Source organism: Sarcophilus harrisii, chromosome 1 (assembly GCF_902635505.1).
Source record: "Sarcophilus harrisii chromosome 1, mSarHar1.11, whole genome shotgun sequence".
NCBI lineage: Eukaryota > Metazoa > Chordata > Mammalia > Dasyuromorphia > Dasyuridae > Sarcophilus > Sarcophilus harrisii.
In genome coordinates this window covers 606,954,740-606,977,011 of record NC_045426.1, presented here as the reverse complement: position 1 = coordinate 606,977,011, position 22,272 = coordinate 606,954,740, and the positions used below count along the sequence as shown (strand labels likewise).

The 22,272-nt window shown below is 35.8% G+C and overlaps 1 protein-coding gene across 1 annotated transcript in view; it reads left to right on the top strand.

Moving 5' to 3' along the window:
- The window catches only part of SNTB1 (syntrophin beta 1), a 310,326-nt gene that overhangs the window by 184,074 nt on the left and 103,980 nt on the right, over nt 1-22,272 (top strand). The window contains exon 3 of the mRNA XM_031947152.1: nt 1,736-1,943. Within this exon, the coding sequence (XP_031803012.1) occupies nt 1,736-1,943 (208 nt within the window). The remainder of the gene's footprint in view (nt 1-1,735; nt 1,944-22,272) is intronic.

Genomic DNA, 22,272 nt, shown 5'->3' with positions numbered 1-22,272 from the left:
AATTAGAAAACAGATTTGTAACCTCAAGTTGTCTTAAATATAAATGCTAATTATTAGTATTATTATTTAATTCTTCTCCTCCACACTCACCTATAGCTACTCCTACAAAAGTCACTTAATCTATTTTATCTTAGATATAAATTTTACAGCTTGAGTGGAGAAATTAAAAAATAAAATAAAAAATAAAACTAAACCCTTGCAAAGAGGAATTTTCTTGGCAAAATTGAAAACTACATTCCTGAATCAAATCCCCCAAAGAGATCAGATGACTACCTGTCTCTGTTGCTATAGAAGTGATTCTTCCCTATTTGGAGGAAAATTGGACTACATCGCATAGGTATCATCCACTCTAAAATTCTATGATTTCACTTGAATCTACCTACCAAAAGGGGTGAGGCTAAATGCTTTTCCTTCTTCCAAGCTGCACTCCTGAAACTTGAACTAACCCCACCCCCAAACATGCAATTACTATATTTTTTAGTTCCTTGATGGAAAAGGTCATGCATCATGATACCCTCACAGGGTTGTTGGGGGAATCAAATGAGTTAGTGTATATAAAGTGCTTTGTAAACCTTCAAGTACTATATAAATGTCAGCTACTATTATTGTTAACATTGAGTACAAGCTTGATCAATATTAGTTGAATAAAAGAATGAATGTACTGAGTGTTTGCACACACTGAGAAGTACCTGCCAAAGAACCCATTCCTTTGCTGGATTGCCATCTCTTCCACCCCCTAAATATCAACCTTTCTTCATAGAACTTTGAGATCTCAAAGGGAATTTTACCACGAATTCAAATAGAGCACCATCCCTGCATAGTCTTTCTACCTTTAGCCCTTTCCTAACCCTACCAGCAGATCTCAGCCACACTTGGTACATGTTCAAAAGCTGGATAAAGTTCCATGGACCTCATAGCTAGAGTTCCAAAGATGGGCAGATAGCTTTCCTGGGATCCATTGATTATCACTGACTGAATTGTGAGGTTGAGTTTGTGGTCATGTAGTTCAGTCTGTTACTTCTCAGCAACTGAGCTGCTCTCAGCATTAAATCAGAAACCTTTATTTTGAACAAGAATGTAAGACAAGATTAATGTCCAATACTGGTTTATAAAACCATGAGAAAGCCAGGCAATTCAACAGAATTTTGTTGTTTTAATGTAGATATTTAATGTAGATTCATCACTCCATAGCATAGTGCTCCCTATGTAACAGGCACTATGAACTGAAATGAGGTGGGGAAACCAGGCTTTTTTAGTGATAGAATTGAGAAAGAAAGAAAGAAAGAAAGAAAGAAAGGAAGGAAGGAAGGAAGGAAGGAAAAAAGAAAGAAAGAAAGAAAGAAAGAAAGAAAGAAAGAAAGAAAGAAAGAAAGAAAGAAAGAAAGAAAGAAAGAAAGAAAGAAAGGAAGGAAGGAAGGAAGGAAGGAAGGAAGGAAGGAAGGAAGGAAGGAAGGAAGGAAAAAAGAAAGAAAGAAAGGAAGGAAGGAAGGAAGGAAAAAAGAAAGAAAGAAAGAAAGAAAGAAAGAAAGAAAGAAAGAAAGAAAGAAAGAAAGAAAGAAAGAAAGAAAGATGTCTAAGTAAAGTTGGAATCATTAAGATAAGGAGACTGAGTAGTTGATAACATAGGAAAAGAGAATCGGTTTAAGCTCCTGTGATCAAGTTAAGAAGCCCTGAGGTTTCTGGGGGGTTGGAGCTGCCTAGAAAGGTCCTAATGATTTCCCCTTCACTTCTCCAGACATCTTGAAATCCATTCACCTGACGCTAAGCACACTGTCATCCTGCGGAGCAAAGATTCAGCCACAGCCCAGGCATGGTTCAATGCCATCCATGCCAATGCTAGCGATCTGCTTACAAAGGTCATCGCAGAGGTCAAAGAGCAGCTGGGGAAAAGTGGAATTCCTGGGAGCCGAGAGATCAGACATCTAGGCTGGCTTGCAGAGAAGGTATGGAAGCTATTTTGTTATGTTCTATCTCCTGGAGCGTTCATGTCCCCAAATCCATCTTCACTTTTTGCAGCTTCTGAAGTCTTTCCATATAGCAAACTCTCAATTACCCATGAAATAATTTCCTTGTAAGGGGATACACACACTGACTACCACCACCGCCATCATTATCATCATCATCATCATTTTCAGATTTGGCAGGGTGAGATTCATGGGATCATAAATCTAGAACTGAAAGGGGAGTGTATTTCAATTCAGTTAATTTCAACAAAGGTTTATTTACCATTTTGTACCATACTTTGTGCAAAGTTCTAGGAATATAAGAAGAAAACAAAAACAAACCTCAACCTGTCCACCAAACATACTGCCTCTCTATAATACTATTATTTCTAGACCTATCAGTGTAAGAGACATGGAATCATAGAGTTAGAGGTCCAAGGAACCTTAAATGCCATCTAGTTCAATCTTCTAATTTCCTAAATGAGGAAACTGAAGTCAAGAGAGGTAAAGTGTCTTATTAAAATTAAAATTTTAATTTTTTTTTACTTTAAAAATTATTTATTTTTAATGTAAAAAATAGAATTTCAAATCTCTCCCTCTTTTCAGCTCCTCCCCAACCTACTGAGAATCCAAGCAATATGATAGCTATCATACATGTGAAATCATGTAAAATAGAGTACTATGTTAGCCATATGCAGGGAAGGGGGAGAGCAAAAAAATAAAGTGAGTAAATTATACTTCAATTTATACTCAGAGTCCATCAGTTTCTCTCTGGAAGTAGATAGCATTTTTTTTCATTATATATCTTTCAAAACTGTCATACAGACTCTTCAGCAAAGGGTCCTATCCAGGGTCATGCAAATAGTATCTGACATGAATTAAAATTTGAACTCAGATCCTTTGCTTCTAAATCCAGGACTCTTCTCCTCTCTCCCAATTTTATGTTAATACAAGCATTTTGATCCCTCAAATACCTTGCTATACCAGCAATTAAATATCCTTTGTAGCCAGTTTGGTGGGAGTTAATCCTGCCTCTCAGTTCAAAAGTTTGAGGCTTCAGAGTTGTTCTTTAGCCTGGTAACTGTTTTCTGGATCCGATTTTGTTTTCAAAAGAACACTTGGCTTTTTAGGGCAGCCTGACCTTGCTGTCACTCACACTGTAATAGGCTCTACAAGGGAATAGTCAGCGTCACAATTACAGCATGTTAGGTCTGAGAGACACTTAATTGTGTCATTTGGGAAGGACCTGCCTGACCACACTTGAAAATGACACTACAAAACAGTCATCTGTGAAATGTGTTTTCCTCCATTGTTCTTTGTTCCTCCTGGCTCTTACTTTGTACTTAGTTCCAAAGTTCATGTTCAGTGAGAACAGAATGGACTGGCTTCTCCCCAATCTCCCATTGAGTTCAAAAAAACGGAAAGGCATGGGAGTGGGTTGCTTGTGGAACAATCATAATCAAAAGAAATTATTATAAGTTCACCATCTTAGGCTTTTCTCATTTCTTAGATGATCTGTATGAGAGCACAGTTTTAATATTTATAATTGGATTATAAAATCTTAGGCTAAGAAAGGACCTGAATTGTCACCTTGTGGAACCAGTCCCTGAACAGGAATCCTCTCTATAATCTACCCACTAACTGACTGCCAAGGCTCTCTTTGAGGATTTCTCATTGATGATACTGGGTCACTAAGTGGGGTTGGCAGAGAAAGCTTGAAGTACTGATAAGATTCTCCCTGAGGCAAGCAAGGAAGGGCACTGATGGGGATCACTTCAACCTTATAGTCCCAGCCCGCTGTGGAAGTCATGGATAACCCCACCTTACTGTATCTAACAAAACCAAGTTATGTCAAACCCTGGAGATTAAATTTCCCCTATACATTTGTCCGTGGTCCAAGCCATCTTTGCTGAATCCCTTTTGGGTTAGCCTGCCATGGCATTCTACCTCATGTTGTCTTTCTTCCCCTCCCCTCCCTTGTATATCATGGTATCTTTCTCCTTACTGCATCCCTTCCCCATGCTTCATGGTGTTTTTCCTCCTTCTTATATAGCTAACTAATTCTTTTAGAGTGCTAAATTCCTCTTTAGTCTGCCAAGCAATGGCATATTCTCACCTCATGGAATATTTCCTTTTTCCTGATTGTGAGTTTCACTGGAGAACTTGTCTTTTCTATTATTAATTGTTATGTGCTCTATTCCTATTGGCTGGTCCTCCTGCTTCAAGTCTCTCTCCCTTTTTCTTCATGCTTTACCCATCTAACATAGAATTTTCCCAAAGCATAGATCTGACTATGCTACTTCCCTATTCAATAAAATCCTCCAGGATCAAATATAAAATCCTATTTGGCATTTAAAGCACATCTTATGTGAGCCGAACCAGGGGAACATTGTACACAGTAACAGCAAGATTATGTGATGATCAACTATAATAGACTTAGCTCTTCTCAGCAATACAGTGATCCAAGACAATTTCAATACACTTGGGTTAAAAAATGCCATCTGCACTCAGACTGAAGCGGAGACTGAAAGCAGATTAAAGCATACCATTTTCACTTTTTTTTATTTGTTTGTTAGCTTTTTCATTCTCATGATTTTCCCAGTTCTGATTTTTCTTTCACAACATGTCTCATACAGAAAGATGTTTAAAGTTTGTACATGTAAACCTATATCAAATTGCTAGCTGTTTAGGGGAGGGAAAGGAAGAAGAGAAGAAAAAATTTAGAACTCAAAATCTTACAAAAATGAATGTTGCAAACTATATTTACATGTGATTGGAAAAATAAAATACTTTTGAGGGGAAAAAAAGCACATCATAACTTGCTCCCTTCCTACATTTTCAGGCATCTTGCACCCTAGTAGAAAGCCTTACACCCCAAGTGTAAGACCACGTACCCTGCATTCCAGTGGATCTGATCTCCTTTCCAAATCTCCAGTTAAGACAGACTCTCCATCCCTCAACTCATTAGTAGTCCCCCATTCCTGGAACTCTTTCCCTGTTCAATTCCTTTTTCCCTGGCTTCTTCACAACTCGGCTAAAATCCCACCTTTCACAAGAAGCCTTTTACTACTCCTTAAATTTACTATTTTCCCCATGGGATAATCTACATACTTTATTCTGTATAGTATATCTTATTTGTACATAGTTGTTTACATATTGTCTCTATCATTAGACTATGAACTCCTTTTGAGCAGGACCTTTGGGACCGAGTCTACAATGCTCAGTGAATGAATGAATGAAGTATTAATTAAGTACTTACTGTATGCAAAGCACAGTCCCTGGTCTCAAGGAACTAATCAGGAAACAATAAAAATGGAAAGTGTCAGCTAAAAGTCAGATATAGCTGGATCTAAATGTGTTCCAAAATGTTTATATTGACTCCCTTTGTCATGGGAAAAAAATAGAAATTACAAGGATGCCTATCAATTGGGGGATGGTTGAATAAGTTGTGGTGTTGGATTGTGATGGAATACTTTTCTGCTATAAGAAATGATGAGTACAGTGATTTTTAAAAGACATGGAAAGACTTGCATGAAATAATGAAGAGTGAAATGAGCAGACCCAAGAGAACATTGTACACAGTAACAGCAATATTGTTTTAAGAATGACTTTGAGCAAATAAATTATTTTGACTATTACAAATACCCAAATTAACCATAAAGCATGTATGAAGAAAGATACTTTCTGTATTTGGAGAAAGAGCTGATAAATAGAAGTATGTATAGAATAATTTAGCATATCTATATGTAGATATAGATATATATCTATTTGTATCTAATGGTAGCCATTTCTAGGATAAGGAAAGAAAAGAAAAAATAAATTTACATAATAATTTTATTATATATTTAAGAGAAGTAGCGAATTATACATAATAGATTTATGGTTTCATATGTGATCATCTTTTATTATACTGTGTTATGGAAATGCTGGTTTTATTTCATAAATCTAAAAAATTAAAATGAAAAAAAGAAAGGTCCCATGGTTCTTAGAGTACAGCAGCAATGCAAATGGCAATATATTTTTTTATATCACTTAAACTGATAAAAATCATATCAGTTTCTAACATGCCGAGGATTTTGGTGACAAAAACATTCTTTTCTCAGTTTTCAATAGATTTGCTAGAACATTTGTAGTACCAATTGCCAGACTACAGCTCCATAAGAGTTGCTTCCCAAGATGATGTCTGAGGGAGAGGGGTTGGAAGCATTCTGTGGCTCTTGGGCTCATCCTGGGCTGTCTTTATCAGCATCTCTAGGGAGATAGTGGCCAGTGCAGGGATAATTATAGTTAGACATGATTGGTATATGCTTCATCCCATTTCCTCCCTAGGGTCTCTGGGTTCTCCTACTGTGAGTAGCAGATGGCTGGCAGTTGGTGGGGTGGCCAGTCCCTTCTCTATTGGAGTTGCTTTCTGTGGCAATGGCTGTGAGGGGTAGTCTAGAAGTAGGACCAGAGAGCAGAAGGATGTTTCCATCCCCAAGATTCATACACTAATCTGCTTATTATTGGCTATTGGGCTGTAGCCATTGCTAGTAGTAGTGAGGAAAGTGGGCCCCTTCTCCTCAATGATTTCTCCCTTCAATAATGACAGATAGTGTGTGCCTATTAAATGTTGTTAACTTCAAACAGTCCTTTCTTAGCATGATCTTTAGTTTCTGTATCTTCTTGATTACTTTTCTCTGTATATACCATAGTTTATCAATGTCTCCCTTAAAATATGGTGCTAGAAATAAGCATAATATTCCATATGTGATCTGACCAAAACAGTAGGACCATCACCTCTCAAGTCCTCCAGCTTCTGACTCCTGCTGCAGTCTAAGATCACATAACCTAGTTGGAATTTTGTTTTTGTTTTCGGTTTTATTGCTATATTCTACTATTGACTCATCCTGAGCTTTTGCTCCATTAAAATCTCCAGATCCTTTTCTTCCCAGATAACCTTGTATCTGGTAATTTCTCTATCAAGTATTGTGAAACTGTTGTTTGGGATTTTTTTAAGCCAAATATAAGACTTTGAATTTATGCCTATTAAATTTCATTGTATTGGATTTGTGCCTATGTAGTACAATGAATAAATCCCTATTCAGAAGCTTATTAACCATGTAACCAATAACTTAACCTTCCTCAGGCTCAGTTTCCTCATATATAAAATAGGAATAATAATAATACTTTACAGGGTGATTATGATCTTACGTGGGATTTTATATATATATACATATATATATATATATACACACACACACATATATATTTATACATAAAGAGCTTTGCAAACTATAAAATGTTATAAATATGCTAGCTATTTTTACTATTATTTATCCCCATTTTCTAGGATGTCCAACAATTTAGTTGTCTAAATAAAATATTCAAAAAAAGCACAATCTCTACAATATCAAATCTTTTACTTCTTTTTTGTTTATGCATATTTTTCATTTTTCCAGTTGCATGCATTTTTTTACATTTGTTTTTAAGATTTTGAGTTACAGATTCTCTCTCTTCTTCCCTCCCCAATTCCCCCCACTCCTCATTGAGAAAGCACATGTAAAGTTAAAAATCTCTTATCTCTTAATTTTTTTTTTATTTAGGAGAGAAGAATGAGAAGTGATAAAGTCAGTCAATAAACATTTATTAAGTGTTTACTATGTGCCAGATATTGTGCTAAGTATTGGGAAGTAGAATTAACAGAAAAAAATCCTTTTTTTTTAAATACTTACATTCAAATAGGGGAAGACAACATGTAAGAGAAATTGGTGAAACCAAAAATTTGGGTGGGGGATAACTAGATTTGAATTCAGATTTTCCAGACTCCAGGCCCAACACCCTATTCACAGCTTTGCCCAGCTGTCTCTTGATTTTGATCTGAGCTGACTTAGGAATCTACCTTAAAAGTAACGAAAATTGTCTCAGCTAGATCAGAATCTGTTGCCTTTCATCCTGAAGTGTGAACTTTGGAAGTGGCAGAATTTTGGTGTGGCCTCCACATTTTTTCAGGCATGAACTCAGCAAGGTCAACCAAAGCTGAGATATTTTATGATGTAAGTTTCCAAGAAAATAAAAAAGAAGGATAATGGTATTTACATTAGAATAACTGTTTTGAATTGAAATCTGTGACATTCACTGGGAAGAGAGAATAGCTATTATTCTAGATATGACTAGTAATATATGTTGAAATTGAAAAAGAAATTGGACATAGGGATTTTATATCAAGTCCTGTTCTTGCTCTTTGCAGAATTGTTGCTAAGACATTACAAAAACATATTTATTCAGGCAAGGGAAAATAATTCAGTTTACTTAGCCTGGCATTCGAGGCTTCTTGGGCCCCTACTCTAATTTTTTAAACGCTTTGTTTCAGTCAACCCAGGAGATGATGTTCAGTCATCCCCAACTCTTCTTGACCCCATTTGGGATTTTCTTGGCAAAGTTAGTGGAGTGGTTGGCCATTTCCTTCTCCAGCTCATTTTACAGATGAAGAAACTGAGGCAAACAAGGTTAAGTGACTTTGTTAGGTCACACAGCTAGGAAGTATCTGAGGCCAGAGCTGAACTCAGAAATATGACTTTTTCTGACTCTAGGTCCAATGCTTTATCCACTGTGCCATTTAGCTGCCTCTGTCTATATCTAAAAAATGCATGTGCTGTCCTCCCTGTGTGCCTTTGAGATCAGAACCTGGCTGATTGTCTTTTTGTCTCTGAGTTCTAGCACAGTGGCTGACACATAATAAATTTGCTTTTGATTGATTCCAACATGCAGGTACTAAGTGCCTATTATGAGCCAGGCCCTGTTCTGGGCAAAGGGCATTCAAAGACAAAAAAAAAAAATAGAAATAGAAATAAAATGACCAACAGCAAAATTACTATCCTCTTAAAAGGGGAATCATTTATAAGATTTATAGGATTTCATGTTCAAAAGGATCTTAGAGAACATCTATCTAGTGTTTTTAAACTTTTATGTGCTATGTATTCCTTGGAACATCTGGAGAAGTTTATCAATTCCTCAGAATAATGTTTTCAAAGACCTAAAATTAAAATAATAAAGATTGTAAAAGAAGCTAATTTTATTCAGATGCTGTTATCAGACTTAAAAAACAAACAAATTCAGGTATCTCTCATTAAGAAACCCTCATCTAAGCCAATTAATTTCTTTATTTTTCAGATGAGGAAACTGATCAGAGTGATTAATTTATTTTCCCAAGATGATACTGCCTAGTAGAAGAGTTGGCATTCAAATCCTGGACATCTGAATTCAGATACTCTTGCCCTTCCACTTTTGAGTGTGCTTAGTCCCATTCTTCTGTTGCTAGCAGTAATAATTAATTCTAAACTGTAACTAGGGAGAGAAAATTACAGAATAAATAGGGTAGAATAAAGTGAGATTCTTTTGTCTCCCTCTGCCCAGAAAGGTTCATGGCTAGTACTCTAACTGGGTACTATCTGTCAAAATAATTAATAGGTTCATTGCCAGGCATTGCAGCTTAACAGTAATAAAAGCAAATAAAATGTATTTTCTGAGGAAATTATTGTTATCATGATGATAGCAGTATGTGGAGAAGCAGACTGGTATAATGGATAGAAAGCCCTCCAAAGTCAGGGAGAATGCCGTATAAGTCCCACTTCTTGACTCTTACATGGCTTTTTGTCCCTGAGCAATTTAATTCTCTTGAATCAGTGGTTCTCAAACTTTTGTTCTCAGTATCTTCATGTTGTTAAAAAAACTATCGAGGATCTCTTCAAAGAGTTTTTATTCACATGTGTTATATTTATAGCTATTTACTATATTAGAAATAAAAAATAATTTTGAATTTGTAGACCCTCTGAAAGGGTTTCAGAGACCCCCAACAGTTCTTTGGACTACACTTTAAGGACCACTGTCTTAAATCTATCTATTGCAGAGCAGGTAAGGACCTGCATTTGTAGGAGGGAATTTCCTTCCTTACCTTTCCCTTCCCTGGAATTATCTATACCAGTGAATCACATGTTAAGTCCACAAAAAGAAAAGAAAAGAAGAAAGAAAGAAAGAAAGAAAAATCATGTGTCGTGAGCTTGAAAGCTATTACTTTGATACATTGATAAATTGGAAATCTCATCTAAGTGGATATTCCCTCCAGTGATGTAGATATCAGTATATAAAAACCCCTCTGATTCCTGTCCTATGCAATTTCCCTCCCCCCCCCCCCCCCCGTTTTTCCATAAATCTATCCGTAGAAGTCCTCTCCCACAATGGGAAAATTACTTATTATATATCATATTGTTACAATAATAGTATTTTCTTCAATGACAAGAGAAGATATTTTATTGTCTTTTTATTTGAAACCCATCAAAAGATTTCCACAAAGCAAGGCCCAAGGCTAAAAATCCAGATGGGAATTTTTTTTTTTTGAACAACTATTTAATACTGAAACTTACAATAGTGTCATATGAATCTTTTTTTTTTTTTTTTTTTTGGCAAAATGTTACAATGGGTGGCTAATCCTTCATACTGTACTTCCTCTGGCATTTCTTGTAAAACATAAATCTCAGTTAATTCTCTTGGTATTTGTTTAGCTATAAAATGTGATCTCCCAGAAATTCAGCTGTAATTTACCTTCAATTGATGCTCTGTTGTCTTTGTCCTAAAAGTATTAGGTTTTGATTTTGTGACTGGATAAAAGCAGATCTGGGGGGAAGGCTATCTATGCAGTGATATACATGATTTAGAATCTTTAGAATCAGCATGTGAGATACAAACAATTGAAACTTGGAAAAATGTTGTTCCTCTAAGGCAGTGGTTCTCAAACCTTTGTTCTCAGTATCTTCATGTTGTTAAAAAACTATCGAGGATCTGTTCAAAGAGTTTTTGTTCACATGGGTTATATTTATAGCTATTTACTATATTAGAAATAAAAAATAATTTTGAATTTATAGACCATCTGAAAGGGTTTCAGAGACCCCAACAATTCTTTGGACTACTGCTCTAAGGCTTCCATCTGACCCCAATTTAACCAAATGTAGGCACCATTATTTTATTGAAGTTTTCATACTGATTCCCAGGATCACATCTCCAGAGCTGATATATACTTTAGAAGCCATTTAGCCCAACATCCTCATTTTTCCAGTGAAGAAAATGAGATTCAAGAGCTTTCAACATCATACATGTAACAAGCATCAAAGACAGGATATGAACCCAGGTCCTCTTAATAATAGAGCCAGTGTTCTTTCCACTTTATCACAATGCTTTAGTACTACTTTGGGTCTATTTATTAAACTCTATTATCTAGAGTTTATCTAGTAAAGTACTCTAATATTAATATTCTTTTAAAAGCCCAAATATATTTTGTAAATACAGGATTTTAGGGAGAGGAGGCACATGATAGAGAGAAAGTAAATTAAGAAGCTATATTTAAGACTGTGGAACCAAGTTGTGACAAAAGCCTTGGAGTTTGGGTTTGTAATCAGTTTCTCAAATATTATTTTTGCTACAATCTAATTGATTTAATTGTGAAAGAAAGGTAGAGGAAGAGTATAAGCATTTTTATAGCACCTACTATTTGCCAGAACTTTTTAAAAATTGCCTTATAATATCCTCACAATGCCCCTGCTATTCTTATCCCCATTTTACAATTAAGAAAACTGAGAAAAATAGTGATTTAAGTGGTTAGTTCAGTGTTTCAAAGCTAATCATCATCATCAGAGCACTAATAATAATCATAAACATTTTTATAGCATTTAGTATGTGCCCGGCATTGTGCTAGTCACTTTATAACTATTATCTCATTTGATTCTCACAATACTGGGAGGTAGGTGTTATTATTATCCCCATTTTACAGATGAGGAAACTGAGGCAAACAGATTAAATGATTTGCCCTGAGTCAAACAGCTAATAAATATCTGAGACCAGGTCTTCTTGACTGCAGGTCTGTGCTCCATCTACTGTGCCACCTAAAGGCCAGCTTGGCATGTGTATGTAAAATGCCCAAGAAATTGGTTATGCAAGAGATAAAATTTCCAGTCCCTAAGTGGGCTGTTCATTTCATTTCTGCTTTCTGTGACCAGAAATCCAAGGAGTGTCAAAGAATATATCTTGTCTCATATGGTTTTTGTGAAGAAAAGTTAATAAAATAAATGAGAAGTAACCCACATTTTATATGTACATATAGACAACAAGCACTTATTCAGTGGATAAAACCATCACACAAAAACCAGTTTCTATTCTTATCTTTATGAAGATAAGCATGAGCGTGCACACTGATAATGAAATACAAGAGAATTTAAGGAAGGAGAGACTATTAATAAATACTGTAATCTAGACAATCTTCCTTGAAGGAAGCAAGGATTTTAAGAAATGAAAGAGGGACATAAAGAGTGTACAACAGGCATAGGGCGGGCCCCTGGGCTATGGGAATGGGATAATCCAAGCAAAGGCATGATGAGTAGATAAAATAATGGGTTTGGTGAATAGCAGCTAAGTGGCACAGTGGATAGAGTGGAGTCAGGAAAACCTATCTTAATGAACAAATCTGGCTTCAGACATGTACTAGCTGTGTGACCCTGGAAAAGTCTCAGTCTCCTTACCTGTAAAAATGAGTTTGGAGAAAGAAATGGCAAATCATTCTGATTTCTTTGCCAAGCAAATCCTAAACAGAGTTACAAAAAATGCTTGGAGAAGATTAATGTGAAATAAGTCTTACTTATGCAGTCTGAAGTACAATTGTAAAGGGCTTTAAATGGGCAACTGAGGAGACTATTTTATCATAGAGTCAATAGGGAGTCATTGAAGGTTCTTGAGCAGAGAGGTGGTATTATTAGATACATGCTGAAAAGAATAATTTATCACCCAATTTACCATCAACATTGACATTTTTCTTCTACTTCCTTAGGCCAGGTAAACAGTATAGGGACCATCTCTTAAGTGCCTTGCCAATTAAACTAGAGGCATCTCAGGGGCAAAAGTAAAATAGCATTGGGGTGGGTAAAACAGACCCACTGGAAGTCTGGGTTTTGACAGTGAAATTAATAGACTGGTATTTCTGGAGTTTCTAAATATATCAAACATACTATCAGGCAGTAAAAACTGTCTATCCTAAGTGGGAATTTCCCACTTTTTTTTTCTCTTGGAGGAGATATCTCTGACCTAAGGAAACTCCCATCTGATAAGGAAAGGAAATTAAATTACTATCCTGGCTTGCATCATCCCTAAATCAAGACTGTTTGTTATTCCAGATAACACAGACTGTTAATGCAATTAAGAGTTAATAGGCCTGTTGTGCTGCCTGAGGAAGTAGTCCTCAGACTCCAGTGTGAATTGCCTCTGAGATAGAGAAAGTAGGAATAAAATCAGGCAACAGCTTGGTTATCTCCCTTTTGGTCTTTTGTTTCAAGCATTTAAGAATAAATGTTCCAATGTGAATTTAACTTAAATTGGTCCCCTCTTCCATTTTGTCCCATAAAGTAGCAGCAGTTTTAGACTTAAGAAGGAAAAAACAAAAACAAAACAACAAAAATTTTAAAAAGAGGGAAGCTGTGATGATGTCATCAAAATATATGCTATCCCAGCAGAATTTGTGACTGTTGAATTTGAAAGGGATGTTAGAGATCAATTACTCCATTGGTTCTCGACATTCTTGTTTTTCAGTCTTATCTAACTCTTCAGGATTCCATGAACCATACTGTCCATAGGGTTTTCTTGGCAAAGATACTTTTAATTTTTTTCTTTGGTGGATTAAAGCAAATCTGCCTCACTTAAATCTAATTCGAGCACAAGTCAAGATGTCATTCCATGATATAATTGTTCTTAAAAGTGGACCAACAACAATTACAACTTGCCCAGGCTCTGAAATTGGATTTGAACTCAGGTCTGTTCACTAAACCACTTAATTGCTCCCTTGGTTCTCAACTGCTATACCCCAAAACTCCTTCCTCTATTCCAAGATTTCCACATTCCCTCCAATCCTTTCCTACCCTAGCTGTAGTTTGCTGCCTGCTCTTCCTGGCTTGATCTAAGGAAAGTAACTTAAACTTAATTTAAGGAGCTGCAAAATTATCTAAAGAAAGAAAGAAGAAAGGTAAAGGAATAGAGGAGAGCAAGAAAGAGGAAAGGAAGCTTTCTTATTATCAGCTTAAACATGTAATGTTCTTTGATTCCTCACAGCAAAGAATGCTGTCCTGGGCACAAAAAAGAGCTTATCCAAGGACCAACCAATCTAGTTCAACTCTTTCATTTGACCAGTAAGGAATCTAAGAGGAAGCAGTTTGCTGAGTCTCATAGTTTATAAATGGTGATCATAAACTAACTTTAGACATTTATACTTTTCACTATATTATTGCCACTTTAATCTCCTGACTCTTCCCAGCCCTACCCCCAATATTTTAAATGCTCCTCTTATTCTGCAGCTTATTACTGAAATTCTAAACTTAAATTCACATTTTTGAGAGCTTTTTCCTTAAGTTTCTTTGGTTCATAGCTCTACCCAAGATTACCCTTGGGAATATCAGAATCTGCCTTATTTCTAGCTCTCAAGAAAAAAAAAAAAAAAAAGGAATGGGGCCCATATGTAACTATTCAAGCTAACCAACATCAAAAATAGGACAGGCATTATTTTAATCTGAAAAATAAACTTGAAGCCCAAAAGACTCAAGATAAATTTATCTGGGTCTCTTTGACTTCTTCAAGGATCTATGTAGCCCTCCAGATTAACACATATAAATGTTAATTATTTGTATTATAATATGATGCAATGAATTCAAGTGTTATATACAAGTTAGATCTCTAAATCAGTACTTAAAGTAAAAATGAACTGTGGCTAAAAATATCTTCTCTGTAGTAAACCTCCAAGGCAAACATCATCTGGAAGAGGAAAGGAAAGTTGGGGATTAGATTCCTGATTTCTAAATAAGGAATGTCTCCAAGGGCTAGGTCCATTTTGTTGGGGAGCCAAGGTGGGCATGAGCCAAGACGAAGTTGTACAAATCCCTGCCAATCCCAGCCTGGTATCCCTCCCCTGCTTCTCTCCCAGAATTATCCATCCCAATTTCACCTTCTCCTGCTGCTCCAGAGGAGCACCAGGGAAAGATGGGGGAGGGAGACCTAATAGAAGTCTAGGGAGCATATTCACATTTCATATCTCATATTCTCTCCAGGTCTAGACTTAGTGAGTATGAAATAGTCAGCAGAATCACAGGAACTATTTAAATTGTTATCATTTCCATTCTTTTTTTCCTTCTTTTATCTTTCCCTCTCATATAGTTTACTCTATATGAGTTAAATGCAGGCATGATGCAATTCCTGGATTCTCATTAATTACAATGCTAATTTGCAAATGAATAAATTTCTGAATTAGGAGAAAAAAAGACAAATTTAAAATATATGTATATTGGTTCTAGAATGACTTTTGCTAATGAAAAAACTTTTAGATATGCCCCCATGTTATCCCTTTTGATTTTTCCTTCCTGGCAGTTGTTGTCTGGTCATTTCCCTAGCCCATTACTTGGCTTTTAACTCTTTGTTAAAATAGGGCTCTTTGTATAGAAGGCAGTAAGGTGACACAGTGGATAGAGTGCTAGACTAAGACTAAGGGAATCCAGAATACAAGTTCAAATGCGGCTGTCAATACTTAATAACTATATGATCCTGGGCAAATTATTTAGTTGTTTCCTGCTTCAGCTTCCCCAGTTGAAAAATAAGGATATTAATTGTACCTATGTCACAGGGTTATTGTGAAGATCAAATAAGATTATGCTTGGGGAGCATTATTTCCTTCCTTCTTTACAACAACTCGATGAGGTTTCCAAGACATCTATAATCAGATTTTATTCCATTTTTGTCTTTGTGTTCTTAGTACCCCATACAAGGCTTGGCATGTAATAGTCATTAAACAAATGGTTGCAGCTTGACTTACTGATTAATTGTTCCCTTTTATAGATAATGAGGTGAAAGCTCAGGAAAGTTATGTATTTTATCCAAGGTTATATGTCTAGAAAGTGGTCAGGCCAGAAGTGTTCTTTCCACTGTGATTGGGTGATCTTTCTAAATCTCACTATACCACCCATTAAAACCTTGGGAAGGCTACCAAACATGAGGAATCATTAACAACTTCATAAGCAGTACAGAAAAAAGGTTCCAGACTACAAGGAAGCAGTAGTTTAAGGCAGGGGTTCCTAAACTTTTTCCATTCACAACCCCTTTTTGCGTGATTGATCCCAGGTATATAGGTATATAAAATAAGTATACAAATCAAGCATTTACTAATAATATAAATCATAATTTTGCAACCCCACATTCAGTTGTGAGACTCTATGTGGAGTTAGGGAGCCAAGATGGCAGAGTAAAGGTCGGAATTTGCCTCTCCGCCAAACTGCTTCAAATTCTTTTAAATAATGGCTCTAAACAAATTTTAGAGTGTCAGAACACCTCCAAAGATGAACATTTTCCAACTGAAAAGAATTTAGATGGACAGCAAGAAAGGTCTGTGATACCAGGATGGGAGTCACACCAGCACAATCCTGGACCCAGCCCCAGTCCTGGCTCTGGCCCCAGCTAGACTTATGAATCAGCAGCAATACTGTGGCTTTCAGATTTATCAACTCAGAGACACCAAAGAGGATCCTAAAGGCAGCAGAAAAGGTCTTTGGAACCAGGGAAGGAGGCTAACACGTAATCCTGTTCATCCCAGCCTGGCCCCAATCTGCCCTAGCCTGTCCTAAACCTTGGCTAGACCCCAGCATAAGCATGGTGGGACCTCAATCAGCATAGTAATGCTGGACCTCTCAACCCCAGGAACTTCAGAGAAGATTCAGAAGGTCAGTGAAATGGATCTATGACAACAGGGTAGAAGTCCTGTGTGCAGTCCCAGTACAGTCTCCATGCAGACTGTGTAGCCCCGGTCCCAGTCCCAGAGCCCAAGCATCAGCAAAGCAGAACTCTATTGATTTAGCATACTAGATTTTACAGCTATAATGGGGCAGGGTCACTTCTAACAACTCCAGGTTAGAAAAGAATGCTTGTGATCAGGTTCCTCAAAGAATCTCTGAAAATAGTTGCACAAAACCCCTGAAGCTTGAGACAGTGCACCCTGGAAACAGAGCCCTATTTTAACAAAGAGTTAAAAGCCAAGTAATGGGCTAGGGAAATGACCAGACAGCAAAAAATATTTCTGACCATTGAAAGTTATGGTAACAAGGAAACATACATTTAGAAGATATAACAAAGTCAAAGTTCCTACATCCAAAGCCTCCAAGAAAAATAAGAATTGGGTTCAGACCATGGAAGAGTTCAAAAGGAATTTTGATAATATAAGAGAGATAGAGGAAAAATTAGGAAAAGAATTGAGTATGGTACAAAAGGAAATGCAACAATCTAATGAGGAGAATGCTTTAAAAAACAAAACTGGCCAATTAAGACAGGAGATACAAAAGTTCACTGAGGAAAATAATTCTTTAAAAAAATAGAATTGAGAAAATGGAAACTAATGCCTTTATGAGAAATCAAGATACAATAAAGCAAAACAAAAAAATGAATAAAAAAAATGTGAATTATGTCATTGGAAAAACAACTGACCTGGAAAATAGATCCAGGAGAGAGAATTTAAAAATTACTGGCTACCTTAAAGTCATGATCAAAAAAGGAGCCTGGACATGGTCTTTCAAGAAATTGTCAAGGAAAACTGTTCTGGTGTGTAGAACCAGAGAGTAAAGTAGAAATTTTAAAAAATCCACTGATCACCTCCTGAAAGAGATACTAAAATGAAAACTCCCAAGAATATTATAGCAAATTTCAGAACTCCTAAGTCAAGGAGAAATATTGTAAGAATCCAGGGAAAAAAACCAATTCAATTATAATGGAGCTACAGTCAGGATAACACAAGATTCAACAGATTCTTCTATAAAGGATTGGAGAGCTTGGAATATGATAATCTGAAGAGCGATGGAGCTAGGACTACAACCAAGAATCACCTGTGTAGCAAAACTGAGTGTAGTCCTCCAGAGGAAAAGGTGGTCCTTCAATGAAATAGAGGATTTTAAAACATTTGTGATGAAAAGACCAGAGCTGAATGGAAAATCTGATTTTCAAATATAAGACTCTGGAGAAACGTAAGGATATAATCAAGAAAGTGATATCATAAGGAAGTTAATAAGGGTTATCTGTTTGCATCCCTATTTGGGAGGTTGATAGTTGTAACTCATTAGAACTTTCTCATTTTTTTTTTGAGATATATAATACTTTTTGATTTTTTTCAAATTTATTTTATTTGAAGAAACAAAATAAGAAAAAAAGAAAAATAGAAAATCAATATGAAACAAAAGAAAAGAGAACATTATCATGTGCCCAGCAGAAAATCAAGGAGGATTCAAAATATAACACCACCAATTTAAGAAAGTAAATATATTAATAGAAGAAATATTCATGAGTGTCCATCTTTTCTTTACTTCCTTATAAATTATTCTTTTGTTCTCTGCTGCACACCTTTTTTATTTTATTCTTTTTTTCCCCTTTTTATCCCGCCTACCATCCTCAAGCAAACTATAGTTAAGAAAGGATTTATTTACATATTTATATGTAGATATATACATATACATGTATATACATGAATATATTCCTTTCATCTTTCTTACTACCTCCAAGTACACTACAGTTAAGAAAAGATATATATATATATATATGCAGATACATACATACATACATACCCATACACACATGTCTTTGCTATCCCTGCTGATTATTTCATTAAATTCTGCTCCATAACTTGGCTTACTTTTACTTAATCATCCCCCACCCAGGGATCCCTTCCTTGTTTTCTTCTCTTACCCTTTGCTTTCCCATTCCTCTATCACATCTTTTTTATTTCTTTATAGATTTTGGAGGGTGCTGTATCCTTCATGGTATATGTGTAATGTTACCTATTGAACACATTCCCATTGTAAGTTTTCAGAATTATGAGTCCTCCTTCCCCTTCTAATGTCCCTGTGTCTGTTCTTCCTCTGCACCTCATTTATATAACGACTACTATTTTTACTTTTACTCTGCCAATCTTTCTTTTGAGCTCAGTCTATGTTGATGTAAATCTTAAACATAAAGTATATTTCCCATGTAAAAAAAAAAATAAACAAGTTGTCTATATTTAAACAGTTTGTCCATGTTGAGTTCCTTAAAATTGTTCTTTGATATTGGCTCTTATATGTTAAATTTTCTGTTAATTTGGGGTTTGGTTGATAGAAAGTCCTGAAAATCTACAATCTCAGTGAATATCTGTTTTTTCTCATTCAAAATCATAAATAATTTTGCTGGATGTGATATTTTTGGTCACAAAATGCTTGTCTCTAGATGTGATTCCAAGACTTGTGGTCTTTTATAACAGTTGTTGATAAGTCTTGTACAATTCTAATTGCTTTTTTCTTATTTCTTGCAAAATTTTCTCTTTGATCTGGGAGTTTCAAAATTAATAATATTCTTGCATGTTTTCCACAAAGGATCACTTTGAGGTGGTGATCAGTAGATTTTTTTTTCAATTTCTGCTTTCCCTTTATGTTCTATTACTCCAGGACAATTTTCTAGGATTATTTCCTGAATTATTGTGTCAAGGTTCTCTTTATGGTCATAACTTTCTGGCAGTCCAATTATTCTTATATTTTCTCTTCTTGATCAGTTCTCCAGATGGGATATGAGAAGCCATAGAAGATGATAAAAGAGAGGGCACATTGGGGGAGGGAGTAGTCAGTACCAAAACACTTTTGAAGAAGGACAGGGTGAGAAGAAAGAAAAAATGGGGGCAAAGTTAGCAACTGTAAAAAGACTTTTGAAGCAAGTTTTTCTGATAAGGCTTCCTTTCTCAAACATAGAGGGAACTCTGTCAAAAATAAGAGCCATGCCCCAATTGATAAATCTCAAAAAATACAATCTGTGCCCAAAGGGCTATAAATTCATGCATATCCTTTGACCTAACAACACCTCCAACACCTCTAATTGGCATGAATATCAAAAGAAATTTGAAGGGAAAAAAAAGGAAAATGATCTATGTATACAAAAAGTATTCACAGCAGCTCTCTTCTCAGGGCTAAAAAAAAAACTGGAAATTGAGGGGATGCCCCTCAAATAATATTTGTTTATGGTGTTTATGATGGCATATTATTCTTCCATGGGAGATAATGAGCAGGTGATCTCAGAAAGGAAAAAAAAATCCTGGGAAGACCTCCATGAACTCAAGCAAAGTGAAATGTAATGTCATGTATACAAAGTAATGGCAATGTTCTGGAATGACCAGTTGTCAATGACTTTGCTATTCTCAGTAGTACAATCATCTCTGACTATTCTGAAGGATTTATGATGAAAAAACCTATCCATACCCAGATAAGGAACCAATTGTGTCTGAATACAGACTGAAGTATTCTCTCTCTCTCTCTCTCTCTCTCTCTCTCTCTCTCTCTCTCCTCCCTTTCTCTCTCTCCTCCCTCCCTCTCCTCCCTCCCTCTCTCTCTCTCTCTCTCTCTCTCTCTCTCTCTTTCTCTCTCTCACTCTCTCTCTCTCAAATTTTTTTGAGGGTTTTCATTTTCAATAGGGTGGGAGTTCGATGGGGGTTTTTCCCCACAACTTGACTTTTCTGGAAATGTTTTGTATGTCTTCCCAAATAGTTTCTTCATTGTGGGTGGGATAAGGAAGAGAACTCAAAAATTTTAGAAACAAATGTAATTTTTAAAAATGTAATTGGGAGAAAATATAAAAGAAACAAAGAAAGAAGCTTTGGTTTAAGGAATGTGAACTGAATAACTAAACCTGTGTGACATAGTTATTTAATTTTACTTATAATCCTGTCTATTGGCAAACTTGAACATTCTCCATAGAACCCGGACCAGACAGATTCCAGAACGATTGTCCATTCAGCAGAGTTTCCAAAAGGCAACAGATTGTATCTATTCCTTACTACCATTGTAACTCTTCACCCCAAGGAGGGAAAAAGTACAGAAAGTAAAAGTTGTTATTTGGGCCAATGGACATAACTTTTTTTCAGGGCGACCTTATCATCTTCACAGATCAACTTTGCAAAGTGTGTAGAAAAGTTAGGGAAAGGTCTTTGCTATCCCAAGCTACCACTTTATTCATGATTAAGGTAACATCTACTTTCCACATGTGCCACTAAGCCCAAATGAACAATATCACCAAGACAGTTATAATAAATAGTGGGTTTGATGTATTAAAATTGAATTAAGTTGATTCTAGAATCATAGTTCTGGAATGGGTCTTTGAAATCATCAAGTCTTATCTCTCACACATTTCTATCCATCAAGTTGCGCTCTCTATCACAGAACAAATTTTTCTTCTTCCTGCTCTCTTCTCAATCATTTTATCTCTTGGCTTCCCCATTATTCAACTGCACTCCTCTTTACCTCTTCTCCATCCCAACAGCTCAACTGAACCTTTCTACTGATAAATACAAAGCTTCAAAGCACTGTAATAGCGTCAGGCCATTGCAAAAAAAAAATTTAATTTAATTTAATTTAATTTTTATTGACAAAATATATGCATGGGTAATTTTTCAACATTGACCCTTGCAAAAACTTCTGTTCCAACTTTTCCACTCCTTGACTTCACCTCCTCCCCTAGATGGCAGGTAGTCCCATACATATTAGATATGTTAAAGTATATGTTAAATATAATATATGTATACATATTTATATAACTGTCTTGCTACACAAGAAAAATTGGATTTAGAAAGAAGGTAAAAATAACTTGGGAAGAAAAACAAAAATGCAAGCAAGCAATAATAGAAAGAGTGTAAATATTGCAAAAAAATTTTAACTCAGTTTTCTTTTATTGGGATGAAAAGGAGTTGTTGGTTTTTTTTTTCCCCAACAGAAATGTAAGGTCATTTCAGACTCTTAGAAACCTCCATGTTTTTGAGAAGAGAAAATTGAGGCTCAAAGAGGAACAAATGATTTGCTTGAAGTTATATAACTACTCAGTGGCAGAACCAAATCCAGTTAGGTGCCACAGAGTATAGAATGCTAGACTTTGAGTCAGGAAGACTCATTTTTCTGGCCTGATTCACTTATTACTGATGTCACCTAACTTTGCCTGCTTCTCATTGTACTGTCTTCCTACCATTTCCCCCCTGACATTTGTAAGTTCTTAAGTATCTTTAGTATCTTCATTCCCTAATACGTCTTTCCTGTCTTACCCAGAAAACTATTTATTATTACAAGAATAAAAAAGAAAAAGGGAAGATAACCACTGTAACAAAACTAACCAACATATCAGTCAAGTCCAAAAATATATGCTGTATACATATAGTTCTTTACTTCTGCAAAGAAGGAAAGGAAGTATATTTACATATTTCTTTTTCAGTGCAAAGCTTGTCATAGATCTA